The sequence below is a fragment of the Scleropages formosus genome, chromosome 10 (assembly GCF_900964775.1).
Source record: "Scleropages formosus chromosome 10, fSclFor1.1, whole genome shotgun sequence".
Taxonomy (NCBI): domain Eukaryota; kingdom Metazoa; phylum Chordata; class Actinopteri; order Osteoglossiformes; family Osteoglossidae; genus Scleropages; species Scleropages formosus.
Window position 1 is genome coordinate 22,900,582 of NC_041815.1, and position 22,607 is coordinate 22,923,188.

Here is a 22,607-nt window from a genome sequence, read left to right on the forward strand (position 1 = left end):
GGCACATCCCTCCCTCCCTCCTTCTTCCGAAGGTACCTGCCCCCCCACACTAGATCGAAAATGTCTTTCGTAAGGCCTCTCCGCATCGTGCAAGGCAAGGGGTACACCTGCGCAAAGTAGAGCAACATAGGGAGGATGTCCACCTTCAGCGCGAGCATTTTCCCCATCAAAGTGAGGGACTTGGTCTTCCACACACTCATTTTCCGTCTGGCTTTGGCCAGGCACTCTTCCCAATTGACCCTGGTGGCACCTTCCGCAAGGAAACTGACCCCCAACACATCGAGAGGACCATCGTATCGGGAAAAACCACCGATGCAGTCCTCTCTGTTTTTCCAGTTGCCAAAGAACTTGATAAGAGACTTGACGAGGTTCAGCGCCGCGCCAGAAGCGTACCCGAACCAGGCCGAGAGCCCAAGTGAGCGACCGGTCTGAGCACAGTAACAGCGTAGTGTCGTTCGTGTACTTGGCCAGCTTCACCGCCTCACCGCCACCCCTCGGCAGGAGCAGGCCGACGTAAAGGAGCGGGGAAAGCGGACGGCCCTGCCTCACTCCACTCAGCTGGGGCACCCAAGGGAGCCATTGATGGTAACTCGGCTACCCACCTCAGGAAGTTAGGGCCAAATCCTGGTCTTCTCAGGGTGTTAAGCAGGAAACGGTTTTACATCAATTTTACGTCATACGAAATTTACATGCGTCGGAATGTGCTTTTGTATTAAACGAAGAACTCGCATTATAAGGACATTAATGCAGAACAATCAAACCTAGCCAGGGGGAGGAAAAATAAATAGGTAAATATGGAAAAAAAACACAGAAAATAAATTAAATATTACATCAAAACCTTAAAAATATTGTAACGACCCGCGTTACTGTTCTGAGCGGGAAATGTGTTTTATTGTAACTGGTTAGCGTTTGGTGACGTACAGGGAATATAAGGGGGTGTTTGCGTCTCTCAGAGAGAGAGGAGAGAGCCTGGGGGCGCTAAGCAGGCTGGGAAGGCTGGTTACACGCGCGGGTTCTGGAAGAAACGGGGTCCTCGGACCGAGAACGTCATTACTCTGTGTGCCGGCGTTCAATAAAACGTTCGAAATGAACGCTGCCTACGTCCTCATTCGCCCCATCCAAACCAACAGTAGTCATTTGCGCTCTTCTTCACGTCAACCTGTAACATGTTTCCAAAACGCGTAAAACCGCGCCGTTTCGCTACATCGAGAGGCGGAGCCTTCACGGAAGCGGAAGTTACGTCACTTCCCCCCTTTCGACTGACGTGTCTGAAACAGTGTTGCGGCAAAGCGAAGGCGACTGGAAATTCCCAGTCGGAAGTTGTTCGACTTGGATAAAATTACGTCCTTCGGGGAAAAGGCGACAGCTTTGACGGCTGAGGTGAGGACGGCTCTTGGTTCTGACGCGGGGGTTCGGCCACGTCGACGTCTCCTTGCCCCTCTTTAGTTCTGTTTTCGCTACGCGTTTAACACCGGACCCGGTTTCTCCGCAGCGGCCGAGATGCTCGACTTCTTCGCCATCTTCAGCAAGGGGGGTATTGTACTGTGGTGCTTCCATGAAGCCGGAGTCACCGAGTCCTTCACGGGGCCCGTGAACGCGCTCATCCGCTCCGTCATCTTGCAGGTGAGGCGTCATCCGGAGTGACAGCGAGCACCGGGCCCCGCCGGCGACTGTGTGTAGTCCACATCAGCACGCACACGTGTCCACATTGGATCAGGTCCACCCACGTTGGTCCACATCACAGCACTCATCATCGGTCCCCATGATCACATATTGGTCCACGCTGGTCCACATCAGCACACATTTGTTCACACTGGATCACATTGGTCAGGTCCACCCACGTTGGTCCACGCTGGTCCACATCGGCACAAATTGGTCCACAGTGGATCAGATCCACCCACATTGGTCCACATGACGGCACTCATCATCGGTCCACATCAGCACACATTTGTTCACACTGGATCGCATTAGTCCACATTGGATCAGATCCACCCACGTTGGTCCACATCAGCACACATCGGTCCACGCTGGTCCATATCAGCGCACACAGATCCACATTGGCTCACATCCACCCATGCTGGTCCACATCACAGCACTCATCATCGGTCCACATCAGCACACATCGGTCCACGCTGGTCCATATCAGCGCACACAGATCCACATTGGATCACATCTACCCATGCTGGTCCACATCACATCACTCATCATTGGTCCCCATGAGCACATATTGGTTCACTCTGGTCCACATCAGCACACATTTGTTCACACTGGATCACATTGGTCCACATTGACTCGGGTCCACCCACGCTGGTCCACATCGGCACAAATTGGTCCACAGTGGATCAGATCCACCCACATTGGTCCACATCAGCACACATTGGTCTACACTGCATCACTTTAATATACATTGGTCCACATCAGCACACATTGGTCCATGCTGGTCCACATCAGCACACATTTGTTCACACTGGATCACATTAGTCCACATTGGATCAGATCCACCCACGTTGGTCCACATCGGTCCACATCAGCACACATCGGTCCACGCTGGTCCATATCAGCGCACACAGATCCACATTGGATCACATCCACCCACACTGGTCCACATCACAGCACTCATCATCGGTCCACATCAGCACACGTTGGTCCACACTGGTCCAAATCAGTACATATTGGTCCACGTTGGTCCACACCAGCACACATTGGAGACCCTACCAAGGGCTTCTCTTCCATGTGGTGCTAATTCACATGGTTCATTCTTGCTGCAAATATTTGTGGATAAAGAGAATGTTCATAAGAGTAAATGTTTTTTAGTTTAAAGCAGTATGATATTGAAATGCAACCCAACAGTGACGATCAACCACATGTGAACAAAGTATAATTTTCAGCATTTTTGTCAGAACTTAAGAAATTTGATTGTCATGTGACAATAGATGAATTTTATATCGCTGACGTGCGTTTTCATTTTTAATTGTGCACGTGAAGGAGCGCAGTGGAAACAATTCCTACACTCATAATGCCCTGACATTGAAGTATAAACTGGACAATGAATTTGAACTGGTCTTTGTGGTAAGTCATGGATCACATCAGTGCTTCTCTTCAAATATTATTAACTTTATAATAATGATAACAACAAAAAGTAAATATATTTTCCACAATCCAGGTTGGCTTTCAAAAGATCTTAACGCTGACGTACGTAGACAAGTTAATAGATGATGTCCAGCGCCACTTCCGAGATCGTTATAAGAACGAGCTGGAGGAGAAGGGTGCCCTCAAGTTACTGCTCAACAGCTTTGAGTTCAACGATGAGTTCCAGACCCTTCTTCGGTAAGCACGTGTGGAATGGCCTTGCGGTCTGTCCACCTCCTGCTCTTTTTTTTTTTTTTTGTTTTTTAAGAAGTCTCTTTGGAGAAAAGCATCAGGTAAATGAATACATTTTGGTGTAATAATGGCAGCCAAATGTTTCCAGCATGGCAGAGGAGAGTAGCAGGTCTCGTGGCCCTGTCTTAATGAAGAGCTTCGAGAAGTCCCAGAAATCCCAGAAGACTGTGAAATCCATGATCGAGACGAAAGGAGGGGACAAGAGCAAGGAGCAGGGCGGAAAGAACAAAAAAGGCAACAAGAAAGAGGGTGAGCTTTGCGGAGGGTGCTGCTCTTTCCCGTGTAGGGCAGGAAGTCGGTCGCGATCTTGTGTCAAGGGGCAGAGCACCTGCTTGCCAGTAATTACAGATCACTCCTGTCTTCTGATTTCACAAAAATGTTTAGTTAAGACTTAATAGTTTGGGGGAGATCAGCTTGCAAATTTGGCATCCCAGGATCTTCCAACTCAAGAGATGATGTGAATTGTCCGTCACTTGAGATGGAAAAATGCAACTTTAGATTTATTTTAAAGGCTTTTGTTTTGTGTGCATCCTGTTAAAACATCGTCTTTACCTCTTATATGTGTAGAGTCTTGAAAACCAATCATAAACCGAGGGGACAGCTTGTAGCGTGGTGGTTAGAGCTGCTGCCTTCGAACCTGAAGGTCGTAGGTTCGAGTGTCACTTCTAGTGCCTTGCAGTACCCTTGAGCAAGGTACCTACCCTAAATTGCTCCAGTAAAAATTACAGAGCCGTATAAATGGGTAAATAATTGTAAGTCGCTTTGGAGAAAACTGTCAGTTAAGTGAACTAATTTAGTGTAAACTAAAGGGAAAATATATTTTAAGAGTATTATGTTTTTAGTCAATTGGTCTTGTAATCTTAGTCTACAGTTGATGGGTATATAAATAATATACATTGCATTAGTCTATAGACTATTGACTGTACTACACTATTTGTATACTGTAGACTATAAAATAATATATGAATAGTGTAGTATAGTCTATAAACTATTAAAGTAATGTTATACTTGCAGTCCATGTTATAATGTTAGGACAGACAAGGTCCACTCTGAGTGGGTTTTCAGCGTTCAGTAATCAAAGAATGGCCCGCTCTTTCAGGCGGTCTGCATGTCTTTTGAAAGCACACAGTGGTGATGGGTGACGGGAATGTTCAGCGTAGTTGATGGATTCCGTGTCTCGCCACAGCCCCAGCTCCTGAGCCGACCGTTGCAGACCCACAGAAGGGAGGCGCTGCAGCCGTCTCCCCAAAGGTGACTGAGAATGGCAACCAGACCCTTACGCAGGAGGAGATGATCATGCTGAAGCGCGAGGAGTTCCGCAAGAAAATGGGGGGAGGCAAGGAGAAGTCCAAGTGCGTTGTGGGTAACCTTGCATGGCACAGTTGGAGGGAAGCTTGCAAAACTAATTCTGGATGAGTTTCTTAGAGTTCCGTAGTCAGAACCACCTGATGGTTGGTTAGTTTTGGGGATTTATATTTGACAGCTGATCGTCTCTGTTAAAGGAAACTATTTAGACATCTTGTGCCTCGAGGTCCTGAATTTCTCGACCTTCACTTTGGCCAACAGGAAGTCTCCGAAACCCCAGAAGCCCAAGGGCAAAGAGAAGCGCGTGTGGGACATGGGCGGTAGCAGCACCAAGGAGCTTGACTACAGCGCGAGCAATGGGGGAAACTCCCTGGAAACTGCAAGTTTCTCCAAGGACATCATGGAAGACCTGGTGGGTGTGCAAGCTTGAGTGTTACCTGTTCCCGGACATCCAGTGCAGGCCTTGTCTGTCCTCAGTCAGTGACCTGTGGCCTGAATAGATGGTCTTATTAAATCTTGCACACACACACTGGCTGAAGCCGCTTGTCCCGAGCAGGGTCGCGGTGAGCCAGAGCCTAACCCGGCAACACAGGGCACAAGGCTGGAGGGGGAGGGGACACACCCAGGACGGGACACCAGTCCATTGCAAGGCACCCCAAGCAGGACTCGAACCCCAGGCCCACCAGAGAGCAGGCACAGGCAAAACCCGCTGCGCCACCACGCCCCCCCCACTGGTCTTATTAAATGATTTTTATTAGCATATGTCCTCTGAGAAATAAAGAACTGACAACGGGAAATGGAATTTTTAGAGCCATTGCTTTCACCTCATGCAGCATCAACATCTCTTCCACCAAAAAAAATGTAATCTACGTTGCTTTGGAGAAAAGTCTTTGCTAAATGAATAAATGTAAATATACAAAAACAAGTGCCATTATGCACTGCATCTGCTCTCAGCAGAATCCTCGGCACCGTTAGCAGTGATTAGTGACATTTTCCTTCCCGACCCTGATACTAACTAGACCTTAATCCTGGAATTTAGCCCTGACCCAGGACATCCAGCTATGAACAGGTGGTCCCCGATTTACGATGGGGTTAAGTTCTGCGAAACCCATCACAAGTCGAAAATATTGTAAGTCAAAAATCCATTTAATACACCTAACCTACCAAACATCATAACCTACCATATGTGCGATGGCCATTATGGGCTTGCCACCTTCATGCTGAACAATCATCTTGAGTTTCTCCTCAAGAGTAATTGCCCTCACCTTCTTCTTCCCACCTGTAGCAGGAGATACAGATGGACATTTCTGTGACATTATGGATGCGCAAAACACAACCGCATGACAGACTGGGAGATGTGGATCACTGCCGCTGCCCAGCATCGCGAGAGAGTATCAAACTGCATATCGTTTGCCCAGGAAAAAAATCAAAATTTAAAGTACAGTTTCTACTGAATGTGTATCACCAGCTCACCATCGTAAAGTCAAAAAAATCATAAATCGGGCACCACCTGTAATAATGATGATAATATTGTTGACTGCATTGGTTGTAGAAGAGTTTAGGAACTGAGAGTCCTGGACACTACTGCTTTAGAGGTCCCATTTACAGCTGTTTGAACCTGAACGTGCTTCCTTGAACCCTTTGGCTCCTCAGGGCTGCGATTGTCCAACACTAGTTTCTGAACCGTGGCTCTGAGTTCTCAGAGGCGACTCAACCACCATATAGAAGCTTACTGGCGTCCCGTCCTGGGTGTGTCCCCTCCCCCTCTGGCCTTACGCCCTGTGTTGCCGGGTAGGCTCCGGTTCCCCGTGACCCCGTAAGGGACAAGCGGTTCTGAAAATGTGTGTGTGTGTGTGTGTGTGTGTGTGTGTTTACTCATTCAGGCATGGGGGTCTAGTCATGGACTTTGTGTTTGTCAGGGGTTCCAGCCACATTCAATGGAGGGTGACCTGCCCACTGTGGACTATGAGTCAAGCGAGGAGGGAGAGGAGGACGAAGAGGACAGAAGTGCAGTTGTCACCAGTCCAGACAAAAAAAGGTATTCTTGTTGAACTTGTGGCCGTCGGATTAACAAAAGGACTGAAAACAGGTTCCTTTTTAACAGCAAACAAGCAGTTCTTCTGTTCTGTTTTCTCTCATTTTCATATACGTTCTGTGAAAATTTGACTTTTTTGTTTTGTCGTCAAAAACTTGCGTCTTAAAGTTGTAACCATGAATCTGCTAAGGCAGTTTGGGTTGAATGAACCAGCAGCCTAATTTTTGACCTCAACATTGCGTAAATTCTTTTTTTTTTTTTTTTTTCTTTTTCTTTTTCTTCCCCCGCCTCACTCCCAGTGCCAAGAAAGGGGGCTTTGGGGGAATGTTTGGGATGCTGAAGGGGCTTGTGGGCTCCAAGAGCCTTACTCAAGAGGACATGGAGCCAGTGCTGGAAAAGATGAGGGACCACCTTATCGGTATGGAAGCCCTCTCCGTGTTCTCTGTGCGTTACTGTAGGGTGGGTCTTAGCCTTGGCACCATTCGTTTCACAGTGTGGACACTTGGTGTCATCTGCTCATTCATACAATGGGACTGATTAGACTGAACATTTATACAACAAGTGTCCTGCCCATGTGGACACCAGTTTAGGGGAGTATGTGCTTTGTGGGGTGGAGGTGACCCCATGGGCAGGACTGCAGGGTTCCCGAGCCAAGAGGTTTTATTTAGAACGTCTGACAACCGGAATGGGAACATGGTCCCTTTAAAGCAGAACTCTAAACAGGAAACATTAAAAACAGGCAACAACTAGGCAAACAAAGGAAACAGAAATAAGGCCCAAGTGTCATAAATCCAGGTCCATTTTTATGAGTTATCCTGCTCTCTGCAAACACTCCACAAATGTTCTTCCAGAGTCCTCAGATCAGCTGTTTAAAAACCATGCTCGTGATCCGTGCCACCCACCAGTTCACGCAGTACATGCAAAGTAATTTTCCAGTGTGGTTGGTGCCTTATTGTCAAGCAGTGTTGCACCCGTCTCTGTTCTGTTGCCTGTTCCCACAGCTAAGAATGTAGCAGCTGACATTGCTTCCCAGCTCTGCAACTCAGTGGGCAAGAAACTCGAGGGCAAAGTAATGGGCACCTTCACCAGTGAGTACCGTACCTCGGGATTCTTGCTTTTGGCCACACTGGACACTTTGAGCTCAAGCAGTGCTAGGAAATGTGTGTGGAATTTGAAGTCTGATGTTGAATAGATGGGTTTCTCTTTTCTGCCATCTGGAAAGCGGCTCATGTCTATTCGAACCCACACTGCTAGGTACAGGAACAGCTTTTACCCCGCTGCTGTAAGAGTATACAACACTCACCAATGTGCCGCCTTTTGTAACTAGAGTTGGACTGCTCCTTCCAAGCACATTGGTAGATTACACTGTCACTCTAAGCATTCTCTCATGTCCTGAGTTCTCTGGCTGTCTGCTGTTATTTGTTATTATTGTTACCGTTACTTATTGTTATTGTTATTAGCATTACTCATCGTCATTGTTTTGTGCAGTATTTCTATTGTTTTTGTTCAGTCTGTGGAGAAGCATTCAAGAAGAATTTCATGATACTTATACCTGTGACAAACTTGAAACTCTTCTGAATGGATTGATGGGCAGACAAGTGGATGGGTGGGAATGGACAGTGGATATTGAGTGGATGGACAGGGAGGGCTGTTGCTAGAACACTATGTTGGTTGACCCTCATTGATACCTGTAGGGTTAATGCTGTGCCACTGGATTGTAGCTGAAGGACTTCTGTATCTTTCTTCTCCACAGCTGTGGCCTCCACCGTGAAGCAGGCCTTGCATGACTCCCTGGTACAGATCCTGCAGCCCAAGAGGCGCGTGGATGTGCTGCGGGATGTCCTAGAGGCCCGTGCCCAGCGACGCCCCTATGTCATCACCTTCTGTGGTGTCAATGGGGTGGGCAAGTCCACCAACCTGGCCAAGGTAAGATGGCTTGTGTCCCCTTTGTGAGCACTTTTTTAGTGTGGTATGGCCCTCTTGTGGACATTTGTATAACTGCAGTACCAGTTGTACACAGACTCCTCCCCTTTTACAAAAACATGGTCTAGAAAGACTTCATGAATGGGTTGAAGTATCACTTTTAAACCTTAAACTTACCTCTTACTGCATTTGTGGGAGGGGGCTGCTTGTTGTGAAACTTTTGGTGACCACACTCCCTCTGCATTCAGATCTCCTTCTGGCTGATCGAAAACGGCTTCTCAGTGCTCATTGCTGCCTGTGACACTTTCCGCGCCGGGGCCGTGGAACAGCTGCGCACACACCAGCGCCGCCTCAACTCCCTGCACCCACCAGAGAAGCACAGCGGACGTCAAGTCGTTCAGCTTTATGAGAAGGGATACGGGAAGGATGCGGCCGGCATCGCCATGGAGGCCATCGCCTATGGTAACCCATCCATAAGGTGTTTGGTAGCTTTTTTTCCTGACCAGTTCAGACATTCCTGTTGGCTCATAACATGTGGTTATGGGTTCTACATCATGTTGTGATCTTTTAAAGATTTAAGTCTTTAACTTTCTAGGACCTGAACAGCTGTATTAGTATTTGTGTTTGAACCTGTCATGGAGAAAACAGCCTACTGTATGGGATGGTTCCAAAAGCCTTGCTCCCAATTTATCCATCATTTTAAGCTTTATATTTCCCTGCTGCTGCTATGTAGGGACAGTATAATTTGTCAATGTGATTTATTATTAAGGATACAATTGGTGTTTTAGTGGATAAGATGCTGTAGTCCCAAGTCCCATGTCAGAATGTGCCATTTCACTGGGGATTGGGCTGTTTTGTGCTTTCAGTAAAGCTGTTGTTCAGATCTTTTTAGCTTGGAGTGCTACATCAATAATTATGACTGAATGATATGACCGTTCCTGTTCGTGGTTCAACAGCGCGGAACCAGGGTTTTGATGTAGTGCTGGTGGACACGGCTGGGCGCATGCAGGACAATACCCCACTGATGACCGCGCTGGCTAAGCTGATTGCCGTCAACATGCCGGATCTGGTGCTGTTTGTTGGGGAGGCTCTGGTTGGCAACGAGGCCGTGGACCAGCTTGTGAGTCCTCTCTTACTCTACTTTTGCTCCAAGTGTGGGGCAGAGGGGTGATTAAGGGCTTTGGGATAATGGAACAGGGCATTTTCCACCTAGGTGTATTGGATTGTTTTGGGTGAAACTCCAGCCCAACTCGCAGTAATCAACTACTTCACTGTTGGCTTGGCGATATTAACTTCAAAGCAGAGCTCGTGGAAATAAATTCATTGCATCTCTACGGTTCTCTGTGTTTTGGTGTAAGGATGGAGTTTATTTGCTACCACAACATGAAGTTTTATATCCTTGCTGACAATGATGTTGGTCAAAATTGATCATTCTGTTTTCAACAAGCAAGCTGATGCTTTATTTCAGGTGAAGTTTAACCAGGCCCTGGCTGACCACTCGATGTCAGACAAACCTCGTCTCATCGATGGTATCATTCTCACCAAGTTTGACACCATTGATGATAAGGTATGTCAGCAATGGCCTATAAGATTAGCCTCCCACTGTTTCATATTTAAAGAAAACAAGGTTCACAATCCTGTCTCTTCCTTTCAGGTTGGTGCTGCCATCTCTATGACCTACATCACTGGGCAGCCCATCGTGTTCGTGGGCACTGGGCAGACCTACAATGATCTTCGCAGCCTCAACGCCCGGGCCGTGGTTAACACTCTCATGAAGGCCTGAGAAGAGGCTGGTGGCCAGCCGCCTCCATGCTTTGAGAATTCCAGCTCTGCTACAGCGGCTTTGACCCCTTGAAGCACCCCTCCAATGCCCACCGCAACAACTAGACCCCCCTACTCTGCAGGCTACTGCCCAGCTTCATCAGAGGCACCTGTGGGGCAAATGACTCTTACCTCAGTTCCACATGAGCTTTAAATAAAAGGAAAAAAAACTGGATTGAACTGAATCTAGCAGGACTTATGACATTCTCAATTTTGGTTTAATTTTGTCAGGGATGCCAGCTTTCTTTCCCCCAGTTTATAGGTTTTTTTTTTTTTAACTTGTGAACATACAGTATTTTTCTCCCCTAGTTTTGTTTATTGTAGAGGGTACTGCACTGACTGACAATGCAGCATTTTCACAGTACATCAAGGTGTGGAGAAGCAGAGAGCTGCATTTCCTGCCTCGTTTCAAGTCTTTCACCCTCTTATGAGGATGTTACCATAGTGCCTATTCTTGTACAGATCCCCTACCACCACCATTGACCTGTCTGTGGGATTGTTTTTGCGAAGCTCAAAAGATCCTTCTGAGTTTCTCTTGCCCATTTGAAAATGGGCCTTTATTACTGTTCAAACTTTGGGCTGCCTTACTCTTGAGTGTTGGCTGCTTGGCCAGTTTCACCTTTTCATTAGGCTAAACCCTCAATCCCCCAAGAGATGTTTTAAATGTCTTAAGCTTCTCCAATCCCTTTAATTATGCTGTAGTGCAATAGGAGAGAATCAGGAGCTATATGAATACATTTGAGAATGTAATATTTCTTAAATAAAGCTGCTATGATAGCTGGTCATGGGTTCTCCATGTGTAATGCCTACCCTGTGACATGAAATGACTTCTGTGCAGTTTCTCTAGTGAAAGCATTGACTCTGACCCAGGCTGATATTGCTAAATGGCTACTCCCCCCTCTTCCTCTGTTTTAAATTGCTTCTAAATATAAAAATAACTTTATTGAAATGTTGCATTTATAAATACCTAGAGAAAAAGGTCACAGCATAGAACAATATTTGAACAAAAAGAGCTTCCATCTCAAAGTGTGGCACTTCAGTTTTCCAGCAGAGTTGGCTGTGTAATTACAATCTTATCAGAATGTTGAGGTCAGCGGTCCAAACCGGCTCGTTGATGGCATGAGGAATTTGTGTAGCCTTATGTAACTCAGATGTACTGTAATGACTGCCTGTACAATATGTAGGAGTATGGAAAAAAAGTGCATCATACCATGGCTGCATGTTCACATACTTGTCCTGTACAACATTGTAACAATACCCTCTGTGGGAAACTGATGGAGGTGGAATTTGGATATGTGAACACGAAACACATCTATGCCGCAGGCCTTTCCTGTTGACACTCATTCAGACTGGAGGACCCTTTGAACATTACCTTTACATTGCAGTGTAGCGCCACTACTGAAAGAGCTTCGTGGTCACCTTTTTTGCACACCACAGCTTCTTGTTTCCAGGCTCTGAGGATTGCTTGTGCCTGGAGGTTGTGTATGACTGTCCCTTTCACTTTACTGCTTGGCTTTTTCAGCCACTTCTCTTCATTTTCCCTTTTAGAAAGAAATCGGACAAAACAGATGGGGTTCTCTTCTGGGCCAAGTTTCTCTCATCAGACCTGAGGATTCGTGCAGGCTTAAGTAGCAGTAGGAACTCACAAATTCTTCTGGTCTTTAGTTTGTCAAGAAAGATCATCTAGGTAAAAGGACAAAAAAAGTGTTACTGGGTAAAATCACGTGTTAAAAACCGTATTTGTACCAATTTCCAGACCAAATAGCCAGGAGAAGTGAATTATCACACAACTATAAATGAACCTATAACATCCTAAAAGCATGCAATCATAAAATTGGATTCACTGGGCTCTTGAACCACTGGAAAGGGGACAAAAGGAATTAAAACACTGACCTTGGAGGGGACTCTTCTGTGAACTGATTCCATTCTGATTTTCTTCAGTTTCCTGACTGACCAAACCTAGGAGAAACCAGGAGGACGACAACATTAACATTAATTTAGCAGACCTTTTCTTCAAAATATGCAATTCTGAAAACTGTGCATTTCACCAACAGAATATGATACAGATTCAGACAGGTGATTCTTAAAGTAGTTAGACCAATACCACCCCTTTTGCCAGCATAAATCAGTATCTGCATATGGAACTAACTGGGATTTAAAATGCTATTTTTGAACACCTGTAGTACTAACATAGTGAAAGTGTAAGGAGCAGACTGATCAGGAGAGAAGTGGGATCAAAAGATGTCCTTTGAGAGTTCATTTCACCGCACTGGAGCCAGAACCAAGACCTTTTTGGCTTTTGATTTTGGCAATCTTGTCTATGGGAACACCAAGCTGCCAGAGATGGAAAATAGCCCTCCAGGTGGGGTGTTGCGAGTGAACTGGTCTTGTAGATATCGGGAAGGATATCCATTGATGATTTTGCAGGCATTTATCAGAGTATTGAACTTGATCTGGACAGCTACAGGCATCTAGTGGAGAAGGCGAGATACACAGAAACACTTTGGCAGGCCAAACAGAAGAGAGTAGCCATAGTACAGCTGGGATATTACCATGGCCGATGCCATAGGGAGATGTTATGCAGGATGTATCTGGAGAAGGAAGTTACTTCCTTTAGTGTGTTGGGAGAAGCATAAACTTGAGTCTATTGTTACTCTTGGGCTCTTGCTCAATGAAACAGGTGAAATAAGTAAGTCATCCAGTTTGAGAGCGAACTCCTGACAGGTAGATGGACCTGCTAGGAGGTGAAGGATCTTAAGTTTGGAAATGTTCAGTTGAAGATGATCGGTCTCAGAGATGTCCGAGAGGCAGGCAATGATACGTTACATTACATTTATTCATTTAGCAGATGCTATTCACCAAAGAAACATACACCTCCTGAGGATATCGCTGGGTGTTGTCGCCACAGTAGTGGTAGGAGAACCCGAGAGGGGATGACAGAGCCAAAGGAAGCAGTGTAGATAGAGAAGACAGGGGGGGCCCTGCACTGAGCCCTGGGAAACACCAGTTCAGAGAGACTGAGAGGAAGACAAGCAACCTGGTAAAATGTATGCTGTGTTGGCAGGAGGAAGTTAGGTTGCTCAAAAGAATATTTTGGTGGGGTCATGTCTTAGCCTTCTGCCAAAATGTGTCCATTTATATCAAGACACCCCACTTACCTACTACAGAACAGCACATATGAAATCTGACAGTCACTGTAGAAAGTTTAAGAAAGCTGCAGAAGTTGCAAAGTTGTTGCTACACATTTGTACATTAAACAGTCAAGTCACAAATCAGATCTTCACAGAACCTAACCTGCAAATAAATCAAGCTGTTGTATTAACTTTTCACTCGTGATTTAGTGGTAAAGGTGACAACAGATTTATGAACAAATCAAATGAACAACAGGCTTGCAGCCCCAGCTGTGTTTAACTGGGAAGCCAGTGCACAAGCAGCTAATTAGTTGAGATGGTGGGGGGGGGAATTACAATTACTACCCTTCTCAGGCTAAATCAGGGGTGTCTGACCTGTAGGAAGATGCCTTTGTGAAGCAGTATGATGTGTTTGGCACTTTTCTCCCAAAGGTGGGTTTATCCAAACTCTCATTAAAATACACGTGTTTTGAAGTCATACAGGTACACCCCTGCTGGGTAATCCTTTGCAGCACACAAGAACGTTCAAGCTGCCCCCACTTCAGCTGTACCTGCGTCACGTGTGCAGATCTCGTTGGCCAGACGCTCAAAGTACTCAGGCAGGTCGGCATACTCATTGCCGTATGAAATGACCTTGATGCCCTTATCCAGCATGTTGTCACGGAGCTTCTTGAATTCACCCACATCTTCACGGCGCACCAGCATGAAGTGCTCCAGGTCCGATTTGTGCTTCACCGCCTCCAAGAAAAGGGCCTGGAAGGTGGTGTCATCCACTGTGCGCCCGCAGCCAAGGAACACAAATGACTTGGTCTCGTACAGTTTCTGAATCTCTCTCTGTGGGCCGTAAATAAACAAAATCCAAAGTGTGGCTCCATCCTCACCACATTTGAGAATAAAAAGTGCATGACGAGATTTTATCAATTGTTAAAAAAAAAAAAAAAAAAAAAAAAAAAAAACTGCAACTTAGTATCAATACATACATATACTGAGCAAAACTCGGAAAGATCCTACAAGAGCCCTCACTGCATAAAGTTCATTTTGTGATCAAAACAACCAGAATCTCTGGAAAGAAACAGAGCACTAGTGGGGGGGGGGGGGGGGGGGAGATTATGGATTGCCATCTACTCTCCTGGGGAACCCAGTTTCAGAGTACCCCAAAAGTGGGAGGGAGTCCACGTACATGACAGACCACTTGTACCTTATTAAAAATAAACCTGGGGGAGACGATACCTTTGTGAATTATGTGATGTATCACCCTTCCCCATGGGACTCACCATGACCTCAGTGTTTCTCAAAACATTTTGGTACCCAGCAGGGTGCAACACGATACCACATGGGTTGGTGTAGACGCCGTGGATATGCAGCACACTGAGCCGTCTCTTCTCCTGGGCCCACTCTAGCACCTGGGGTGGGACAGGAAAGGGTGTTTAAGACCTGACTGGGCTCATGTGGGCTATGTCAGTTACAGTGTTGAACTGTACATGACTCCCTTATAACAGGATACAAAGAGAAGGACCCACCCAAGAGAAATCTTAGCACAATAATAACCAACAGAATGAACCAAGTAGGTATGAAAAAATGTACAGAACGCTCTGCCCTCTCTTATGAACACAACTGGGAGGTGGAACTCAACTCATTTTCTTCATAACCCTAAACTCACTTTTGCCACTAACTTTCAGTGAATAAGAACTTTCCCTTTGTAACAAGTTGTGTTCCACTTCCTATATAAATCTCAAATTGTAAAAAAAAAAGCTGTTAAAATCTTTCATATAGGTATAATAAATTGCAGAATTTTCACTTAAAGTTGACTCAGGAGGGATTGAGACTGAGACAACTGATTATCCCACTAACATGTATAAAGTTTATCAATAGCAAACTCATAAACACCAAAAATGAGGTATGAAATGAAGTATAAATAAATGTAAATGAACATTGTGAAAGCAAAACTAAGCCAATCCCACACTCCTATTCTGAATGTGCTTTACTGCCACCTTTTGAATCAGCACATAACTGCAGGTTGTGCTCCCTTAGCTACAATCAAATTTTACGAGTTGCATGAGTTAAGAAAATGCAATTATAAAATCGGGGTGGGGGTGCAGTGGCACAGTGGGTTTGGTCGGGTCCCGCTCTCAGGTGGGTCTGGGATTTGAGTCCTGCTTGGGGGGTGCCCTGTGACGGACTGGCGTCCCGCCCGGGATGTGTGTCCCCCCCAGCTTCGTTCCCCGTGTTGCCGGGTTAGGCTCCGGTTCGCCGTGACCCCGCTCAGGACAAGTGGTTTCAGACAGTGTGTGAGTTTGAATTATAAAATCAGGAAATGTTTGTCTCCATGACAACTCATAAGTCAACCACCCGTAACATGAGGAGCCAGTGCATAGCAAATAAAATACAATATGGTGTATTTGAAGCTATTCCAAGCTGCCACAGCCCTAACCTTCTTCTCATCGGTGAGGTCCAGTGACTCAAGTTTTGTGCCCTGATGTGCAGCATAGATCTCCAGCAGGTTGTCGAAATTGGTGGTGAGCACCAGAGCTCCACTCTCCATGAGCTGCAGCACTGAGCGCAACAGGTACTTCCCAGCATTCTCCATCTTGCTCTCCAGGTCATCGAACACCTCATATAGGCAGTCCTTGAAGAAAGTGGAGCGGACGTTGCCAGTGCGCTGTGGTACAAGGCAGGATGCAGGGGGAGGGGGGGGGTGTTCAGTCAGATCCAGCAGAAAGGCCATGCAAAAGGCTCCGAGTTCACTGCTCACCGCCAAAGTCAAAGTAGAGCAAGTTATCAAAAATAGTGAGTTAATCAGAAAGGTCAATCCTCTCTTGACCTTGTATTTACAGGCTTTAAAGAACACCCACTCTGGCCATTTTTTTAAATTAAAAAATGTTAAAGGCATTTGAGGACTGCATTTGACTGCAGACAGAAATTTTTATGCTATTCATGCAGAAAACACATTAGTTATCACATTAAACTACTACTAGAAGCTATTAATGCTGGTATACCGGTGAAAACAAGACCTCAGATACAAGGGCATACAGCTACAGAGTTTGGAAATATTTGCATTTGTGGGATCTCAACCACAAGACTCAGTGTCCAACCCAGGAGAATATGCAGAAGGTGCAATGCTAAACCCCAAGAGCAAAACCACAAACTCGCATCGCCTAAATTTCAGGGGAAAGATTCACATTTTCAAACAACAACAACAACAGATACTGGGAAAAGTGAAAAGTATTTAAGACACAACACTAATCATTAAAATCAGCTTTCAGTCTATTTGAAGTAGGCAGTTTCACTACAGCTGTGTTATGGTTGACTGACCTGGATAAATATCCTTATACTGAGCTAGCATCCCTAGCTCATCGTGGCACTGTCTCTTCAAAAGGAGGTGATGACGGGAGACTAAGAACAGGTAGAAGAATGCTTTAATGTTAAGTTAACCTCCTGGCACAGGCGAAAGCCTCCAGAGAAGAAATCTAACTGGCTAAGAGATGATCTGTTTCCAGTCTTCTCTATGACAACCCACCTCCTCAAGGGATTCTTGTTGCTACATGCCTTCCTGTTCTCTAGAATACTGGAAACCAAATCACCAAAGCTTACAGTTGATATTAAACATTCACAAACCCCTAGAGTTTTTAATATTTAACAATGATCCATTTAATGATCCACTGACCTAACATATTGGTTGCAAGATCTTCCTAAAAGGTAGGGGGGGGGGGGGGGGGGAGTGTCATGATTTGTCTTGATTTCACCCTTTACTACTGCTGAAATTTCAGTAAGTGTACAGGCTTTAGATATCAACTGTATTTCAAAATTGGTACAAAGTCCATAAGTAGCCAAGTACATCATTTTACTGTGTGAAGCCATTAATTATTTAGCAAAAAACCCCTGAAGAGTACTGGGGATACATTTCAGAGCATCTAAGCAGAGGGGTTGCATAAAGGTGTGTGTTTACCATGTATTAGGTTTAAATGAACAGAGCACTATGCTGCAAAGGATTACAAAACAGTATACCGAGACATGAAACAGTCCAGTGGCAAATATTTTTTTTTAAAAGATTTGTAGGTACAATTTCTATGCATTTAAGATGGGGAAACCATTTAAGAAGAGAGAAAAACAAACACATGAATAAGTTATGGAAGCCTATCTTATATAATCATTATGCAAGGTGCAACATGTACTGCATTTTTTTTTTTTTTTAATTAATATGGACCGGGAGCCCACCCGGCAACTCAGGGCGTAAGGCCGGAGGGGGAAGGGGACACACCCAGGACGGGACGCCAGTCCGCCGCAAGGCACCCCAAGCGGGACTCGAACCCCAGACCCACCGGAGAGCAGGACTGCGGTCCAACCCACTGTTGAATAACTTAATTCTACTTCTATGGACATTCTTTTCAAAAGGTAAAAAAAGAATGCCTGGATAAAAATTTATATTTTCAAATGCTATGGTAAACATCTCCCTGCCAGAACATGAGGAAATGAAACATTCCTTTCAGGCCACATTACAGAATCACATTTTTGGACTATATTCTGATGGAAAACAAAAGAAATTTTATCTTTTCCTCCCAGTGACATATTTAGGCTATAGTATTAAATGTGGTGTCTGACATGATCTGAAAAAGATAAAAAGAGTGAAAGATAGTATATAAACAGAAGCTTCCACATAATTTTACTTCTGAGTCACAAATCCAGTAATTTCTGAGGGTTACAGTTAGAAGTTCAAAGTTAACAATATGAACAGATACTGCCATAAGCCAACAAGTGTATACTGGGGGTATGTCAGTAACACAGTAAATGAATTTGCATAATCCACAAAACATCTATGTGAGAACATACTTGTTTTCATACTTCATGGGTTTGGGACATTCCTATTTGAACACTCGTCATATGCTGCTGCATAAACGTTGCTTATACCCACAAACATGCATACATCTCTAGTAAAGCATAACGAAATGAGATTAGGTGGGTCGCAGGTGATACGGTGACAGGATTGTCACCTCGCAATTATTAGGTCTTTGGTTAAATTCCCACCTCCTATAGTATGTATTCTGAACTGATAAGATAAAATTACCCAGCTGTATAAATGGGGAAGTAATGCATAGTAGTTAAATATACACACCTCACATCCCAGGTCATCTTGGACAAAGCTGTCAGCATAAATAAGGTTAATGAGGTCCAGATCAATGGCAGAGTCCACACTACTTACCGCAAACTAACCCATATCCCCACCTCCCTGCAATTTTGAGTGGGAAGAGTGCAAAATGCCTCCTGCAAAACTTACTGAGCTTTTCAAAAAATTATTTGCTGAAACTAATTTTTTCCCCTCCAAGTTTGCCAAGACAGGAATTAAGCATCAATCATACTAACGTAATGTGGGTGTCCATACGAAAGCACTGCAACAACAAACATGAGCATCTTTGTGTGTAGGCTCCTTACTGGGGAGAGCTTCTGGATGAGGTCATGGGCCACATGAACCAGGTTTTTGTCTTCCTGGAGGCTTTTCTGGAAGCGTCGGCTCTCCTCCTCCTCGAGCAAGTCAAAGTCATTCGCAGCATCCAGGAGGGCCTGGATGAGCCCCTTCCAGGAGCGCAGCGCTGGCACCTGGGGTGCCACTGCTGAGCTCACCCCAGTCCCGATAACCAGAACCAGTTCTGGAGCCCGCTTGGTCTTCAGGCTGGGAAGCAGCTTCCTGTGGGGCAGGAATCCAGACAAAAAGCCATCAAAAAAACACCACTGTACAATACATCCGTCTTTAGCTACAAGTTTGATGAGTGGACTATCAGAAAAGGCTACAAAGGCCTTTTTTAAAAAAAAAAAAAAAACCTTGAAACCTGGTCCAGTTTGATTTATTCATGGAACTGGACCAATACTCAATTTATCACACCTTAGTAACACTTCTCCTGGGTAGCTTATGCCTCTCTTGTTGCAGTTTTGAATTCTTAACATGAACTATAGTTTAACAGTAAGGCCACACCAGTCTATGAGAAATTAAAAGCAAAAATTTTCAGTTCCATCATTCTCAAGATGAAAAGGACACTGCTGGGAAGCAGGAGCTACCTCGGTTTCTTGGCATTCGGGCTGACGATAGCATCTTCAGGTGGAAGCCGTTTATCTGCTTTTGCAGTCACCATGGAGGCCATCCAGCTGAAGGAATGTGAAAACAACCAGTGATCAAGTCGAAATGCTCACCACTCGGTGGCATCCTCCACGATTTTGTTCAGCTACTGACCCCCTGTAAGGAATACTTTCTGCGAGCCTATCGTAGGAGTCCACTGCATGTGGCTGTTAAGTCTATCAGATAACTGGGCATTTTTAGAAAGCAATTCAGGAAGTGATCTATCTTAAAAATCAAAAAATATATATATATGTTCTGGGCATCAGAACTGCTACATCCTACTGCAGAAAAAAACAGGAAATACATTAATAAATGGAACGTTGCCTCATTTTAAAACAACAGACGATTAAAAATGTGTGCTAAACCTTATGCTAAGGTTTAATTTTCCTTACTAAAGAATCTTACCAACTAAAGAGGAGACACACTGCTACCTCACAGCTCTTGGGATGTGGATTCAAATCCAGCTCAGCCTGTGTGGACTTTGCATGTCCTCTCTGAATTTATATGGGTTTCTTCCTGATGCTTTGACTTCCTCCCACAATCAAAGATGTGTTTCATGACAAGTGGAGAATTTGCCCTGTGCGTGTGTAATTACCCTAGGATGGACTAGCACCCCTTCCAGGGTGTACCTCGCTTCACTTATTGTTGCTTCCAGGATACTGAATGAAACCCCAATGATCCTACATTAGATGGTGATTAAGAAGAGACGGACTTTACCAACTGCTTCACGATGACTGCGGACAAAAATGTACAGTATATTCGCTGTAAAACGATGGTCCCAGTGCTCATGGAATTTGTGGCAAACTGTGACAACTAGAGAGCTAAAATAAGGTAAAATAGACACCACTATTACTCATACAGTGGAAAAAGCATATCCTCTTTCAGTTCTCTGGTTTAACATATTATAATGCAATTAAAGCACTATTACAAAATGGAAACTTACAAGTGTGATCACTTAAAAAAAAAGAGTCCACTACACAGCAGTAAACCACACAGTGTGTAAGCGAACAACATGGACCATTTCACCCATGATCATGCTGTCCATCTACCTCCAGGCGCATAAAACTCAAAGACCCGGTGACCTGTGTATGACGACGACTCTGGTTCCACAACTCATTCATGCAGAAGATCATCCAGAAACGCCGGAAGAGCAGCTCCCACAAAACCCTTCAGATAAAGGCATGGATGCTCAGAATACCACCTGGAAGCAGCTCAGGAGAGCTAAAGCAGAGACACCACAGTACACCCGATACAGAGGCGTGTTGAGCATGATAAGACCTGCGCTGCAGTTATACTTGAATATTAAATGCAATCTCAGCACTTGCACTGCTGTAATGACTTATCAGAAGAAACACTTTCAGACATTTTTCTCAGATTAAAGCTGCACACCTTGTCACCTTCACACAACGAGAAAGAAAGATTAACTAAATGAAAAGAGAAACTGCTATAAGTCGGGGGTGAAGGTGCAGTTAAAATTACGACCTGAAGGTTTCTGGTTCAGGTCCCAGTCTCCACTCCTGCTGTAGTACCCTTGATCAAGGTACTTAGCCTGAATGAATACAGTAAAAATACTCATTTTAGAGTATAGACAGAGTATAGACTCACTTCTTCAGCCACAATTCAGCAAAACTACACAGATGATGTCAAATTCACTTTGGACAAATGAGACCTTAGTTTTATTAAAAAAGTCCTTTACACAGATGATGTTCTGGGTGATATTCTCATGCTCTGACAATGTTCTAGAGATGTTGTTCCATCCATGGTGTTCTGCCGTTGTTGGTGTGATGGAGATTGTGATGATGATGATGTTCTGCAGAGGTTCTCGCGGTGTTCTGGTGCCGTTATCACAGTGTGTGATGATGTTCTGTTCTCGAGAGTTTATGAGCGCGGTTGTTACACGTCGCTGTCCCGCGTGCCGCCGTTGCCACGCGCGTGCAGCCCCGCCAGTGGACACCAGTTCACACCGTCCGATGCAGGACCCAAGAAGAGCAGTGGTACACACGTACTGGGACGACCGTGCAAACTGAACGGACTCCCGGACAATACACTGTGTATGCGGAGCTCGTGCGCGTGCGCGCGCGCGGGCAACGAACAACAGAGACAGACACAGAGCGCGTGAGAAGACAGTCGTGTAGCCCTTAACTTAAGGCTTAAAACCGAATCAAAGCCGTTCAGCCGTCAAGACAAAACGTCCCCAACGGGGTCAATAACTGTTTGTTTATATCGTTATTTTTTTTTTTTTTGTTTTTGACGGCGTGTTGGTTCATTGACTCCACGGGGACTGAGGGAAACGCTCTCAATTTCAGACGAGTTAATGTGACTAGTGTGGTAACAGTCTGATACAAAATGAGACAAAAACTCACCGCTTGACCAGGACAAGGTCGGATATTGATTCACACACCGCCCACGGTTTTGCCACTTCTTTAAGCGTACTGTCACAGCCTGTTTGGAAGAAGTCAGCTAGCTACTCCTTTCTCGTCTCTTTCTCGACATTATCGTTTTTCTGCGTTTTACAATAAGGGCAGATTTTCTATCGAGCAACCAGGAGTAGACTAACGCGGCCTCAGTTAGTTTGTGGAACTATGACTGGGAAAAGAGGGTGGGGCCAAGGTGGTGAAACCCCGCCCTCTGTGATTCCAGCCAATGAGATGTAACTCAAATGCGACGAGCAAAAGAAGCAGTGAGGTCATAGTAGAATAAGTCCCGCCCTCTTTTATTACAACCATTTACGAACAACTCAGCTTCGAAGAGTAAAAAAGGAAATAGGGTCATTAAATTGGAAGCACCGCCCACTATAATCCCGGCCAGAATCGTCAAAGGGCGGTTTGCGCACTTTCTGTGAAAACAGCATGCGTGTCTCTATTTGTTTTTCTTAATAGTAACACAGCATTTTTGTTCTAAACTG

The 22,607-nt window shown here is 45.1% G+C and overlaps 2 protein-coding genes across 3 annotated transcripts; one reads left to right on the top strand and one right to left on the bottom strand.

Moving 5' to 3' along the window:
• The first annotated feature begins 1,236 nt into the window (after positions 1–1,236).
• On the top strand, positions 1,237–11,362 carry srpra (SRP receptor subunit alpha). The gene is made up of 15 exons (XM_018748788.2): positions 1,237–1,380; positions 1,493–1,623; positions 2,986–3,069; positions 3,164–3,327; positions 3,470–3,630; positions 4,568–4,733; positions 4,948–5,098; positions 6,606–6,724; positions 7,021–7,139; positions 7,723–7,809; positions 8,475–8,647; positions 8,893–9,106; positions 9,601–9,764; positions 10,113–10,211; positions 10,299–11,362. The coding sequence occupies exons 2-15, from the start codon at positions 1,501–1,503 to the stop codon at positions 10,425–10,427; spliced, it is 1,953 nt and encodes a 650-aa protein (XP_018604304.1). The 5' UTR covers positions 1,237–1,380; positions 1,493–1,500; the 3' UTR covers positions 10,428–11,362.
• A 142-nt stretch (positions 11,363–11,504) lies between these two features.
• Positions 11,505–22,336, bottom strand: fam118b (family with sequence similarity 118 member B). Of its 2 annotated transcripts, none has more exons than XM_018748790.2 (8): positions 22,066–22,336; positions 19,645–19,731; positions 19,024–19,276; positions 16,028–16,222; positions 14,871–14,999; positions 14,148–14,430; positions 12,359–12,424; positions 11,505–12,148 (listed from the first exon to the last, which is right to left on the bottom strand). In XM_018748790.2, the coding sequence occupies exons 2-8, from the start codon at positions 19,725–19,727 to the stop codon at positions 12,135–12,137; spliced, it is 1,023 nt and encodes a 340-aa protein (XP_018604306.1). In that variant the 5' UTR covers positions 19,728–19,731; positions 22,066–22,336; the 3' UTR covers positions 11,505–12,134. The 2 variants fall into 2 exon arrangements, with proteins under 2 accessions (XP_018604306.1, XP_018604305.1); XM_018748789.2 differs by having other exon boundaries at positions 16,028–16,255; positions 22,066–22,333.
• Between the last annotated feature and the right edge of the window lie 271 nt (positions 22,337–22,607).

Bases quoted from the DNA above. Each gene is read 5' to 3' on its own strand.
- fam118b (XM_018748789.2), bottom strand. From the start codon at position 19,727: ATGGCCTCCATGGTGACTGCAAAAGCAGATAAACGGCTTCCACCTGAA. The intron at 14,431-14,870 runs GTGAGTCCCATG...TACGGCCCACAG, and splicing joins TGAGAAACACTGAGGTCATG to AGAGAGATTCAGAAACTGTA. The intron at 12,425-14,147 runs GTACAGCTGAAG...GGTTTCTCCTAG, and splicing joins GATCTGCACACGTGACGCAG to GTTTGGTCAGTCAGGAAACT.
- srpra (XM_018748788.2), top strand. From the start codon at position 1,501: ATGCTCGACTTCTTCGCCATCTTCAGCAAGGGGGGTATTGTACTGTGG. The intron at 7,140-7,722 runs GTATGGAAGCCC...CTGTTCCCACAG, and splicing joins GATGAGGGACCACCTTATCG to CTAAGAATGTAGCAGCTGAC. The intron at 9,765-10,112 runs GTGAGTCCTCTC...GCTTTATTTCAG, and splicing joins ACGAGGCCGTGGACCAGCTT to GTGAAGTTTAACCAGGCCCT.